At 50.6% G+C, this 1,439-nt stretch overlaps 1 protein-coding gene across 1 annotated transcript in view; it reads left to right on the forward strand.

The window, feature by feature from the left end:
- LOC113206188 (metabotropic glutamate receptor 8-like) overlaps positions 1-1,439 on the forward strand; it is a 72,273-nt gene that overhangs the window by 34,303 nt on the left and 36,531 nt on the right. The window contains 1 exon segment of the mRNA XM_052269010.1: positions 1,166-1,414. Within this exon segment, the coding sequence (XP_052124970.1) occupies positions 1,166-1,414 (249 nt within the window).

Consider the following 1,439-nt stretch of genomic DNA (forward strand, 5'->3'; position numbering starts at 1 on the left):
TCGTTGCCCCCGTCGGCCAGCCGGCGCCGCGGATCATCCTGTTTTGGATTCCATTAGACAGCGTTGTGGGATTATACACGTGGTTTATGCATGCACAAACTTTGGGTGCCAAGTCCCTTTATAATAGGCCGCTCTCGCTAGAATTATTTTCATTCCGTCCTCCACCAGCTGGTCGAATAATGTCTTTGGGGTCGTCCTGGGCCACGACGCTGAGGCTGGCGTTTGAGTACACTACACTCCTCAAATGAATGATTTTTAAGCGAAATGAAATAACGTGGCATTTGTAATAAATCCTATTTTTACGTTTATCGGGTTGGTAGCTATGCTAATTGGTGGGGCTTGGCGTGGTGATGCTCACCCGCCTTGTGGAGAAAACAACAAAAACCTCCTTCTGGACCAACTTTTTCCTTGCCCTAGCCTCGTGTCCCACAGCAGCTATGGATCCTCGGCCGACCGTGCCACAGCTGGCGACCACGCTAAATGATTAAACTTTTTTTGTGACAGTGTTTCCTCGTTGTTTCTTTTCGTGGAAATCATCCTTAAAATTCGTACATGAAGGCAGGGTGCAGCGGTGCGTCCCACACAACACCAACACCTGCCAACACCAACAACCCCAACAAAACCAACCGTCCACTCTGTTGTTGTTTACCCAATGGAAGCGGCACCGCGCGTTTCAAAAGCAGGACTGCAATGAGGAAATTGCGATGCAAAAACCCAAGAATCACTTCCCTGGCTGCCGCTGAGCGCCGGGCAGACCATCTGGTTTTCCTTTTTGTTAAAATACCATGATGGCTGATGGCTGGGATTTGTTTCGAATATCGAGCGATGTAGGGGTGGGGACTCTCCCCTCTCCTCTTCAATACGGTCCATGCACGCACGCTGCACAACTTGTTTTGTGGCATTTTAATCCTAACCAACCGAACCGGATCGCTGACCGCTGGGGCTGCTGCTTTTCCATTTGCCTGTGTTCTTTTATTCTATCACAGAGAGGTTCCAGTTGCAGTGTGAATATACATTCACATTGTTTACCCGTATGGAGAGCAGTCAGTTTTATCGGCTAAAACATTTTCCTCAAAATAACATCAATCTTTGTATTCCTCTACAGTTTTCCTCCCTTATTTCAGAATTATTTTCCAGACTTAACTCGCTCTGTTTCCTCTCACAGAGTTCGACACATACTACAAGTCGCTGCGGCCCAACGTGACGGAGTGCCAGTCGCTGCGACGCAACTACCGGCACCCGGGAGACGCGGCGCTGCGAGTCAACTGCCGCAACATCTGGTTCCGGGAGTTCTGGGAGCAGCACCACAGCTGCACGTTTGACCCGGGCAAGGCGCTGGCCGCGGGTAGGCGGCTGTGCAGCGGCAACGAGACCCTGCGCGCCTACGAGCAGGAGGGCCTCGTGCCCTTTGTGGGTGAGTGCATTAACATTAAAATTAG

This window comes from Frankliniella occidentalis, unplaced genomic scaffold (assembly GCF_000697945.3).
Source record: "Frankliniella occidentalis isolate FOCC.00 unplaced genomic scaffold, Focc_3.1 Scaffold80, whole genome shotgun sequence".
NCBI classification, from domain to species: Eukaryota; Metazoa; Arthropoda; class Insecta; order Thysanoptera; family Thripidae; genus Frankliniella; species Frankliniella occidentalis.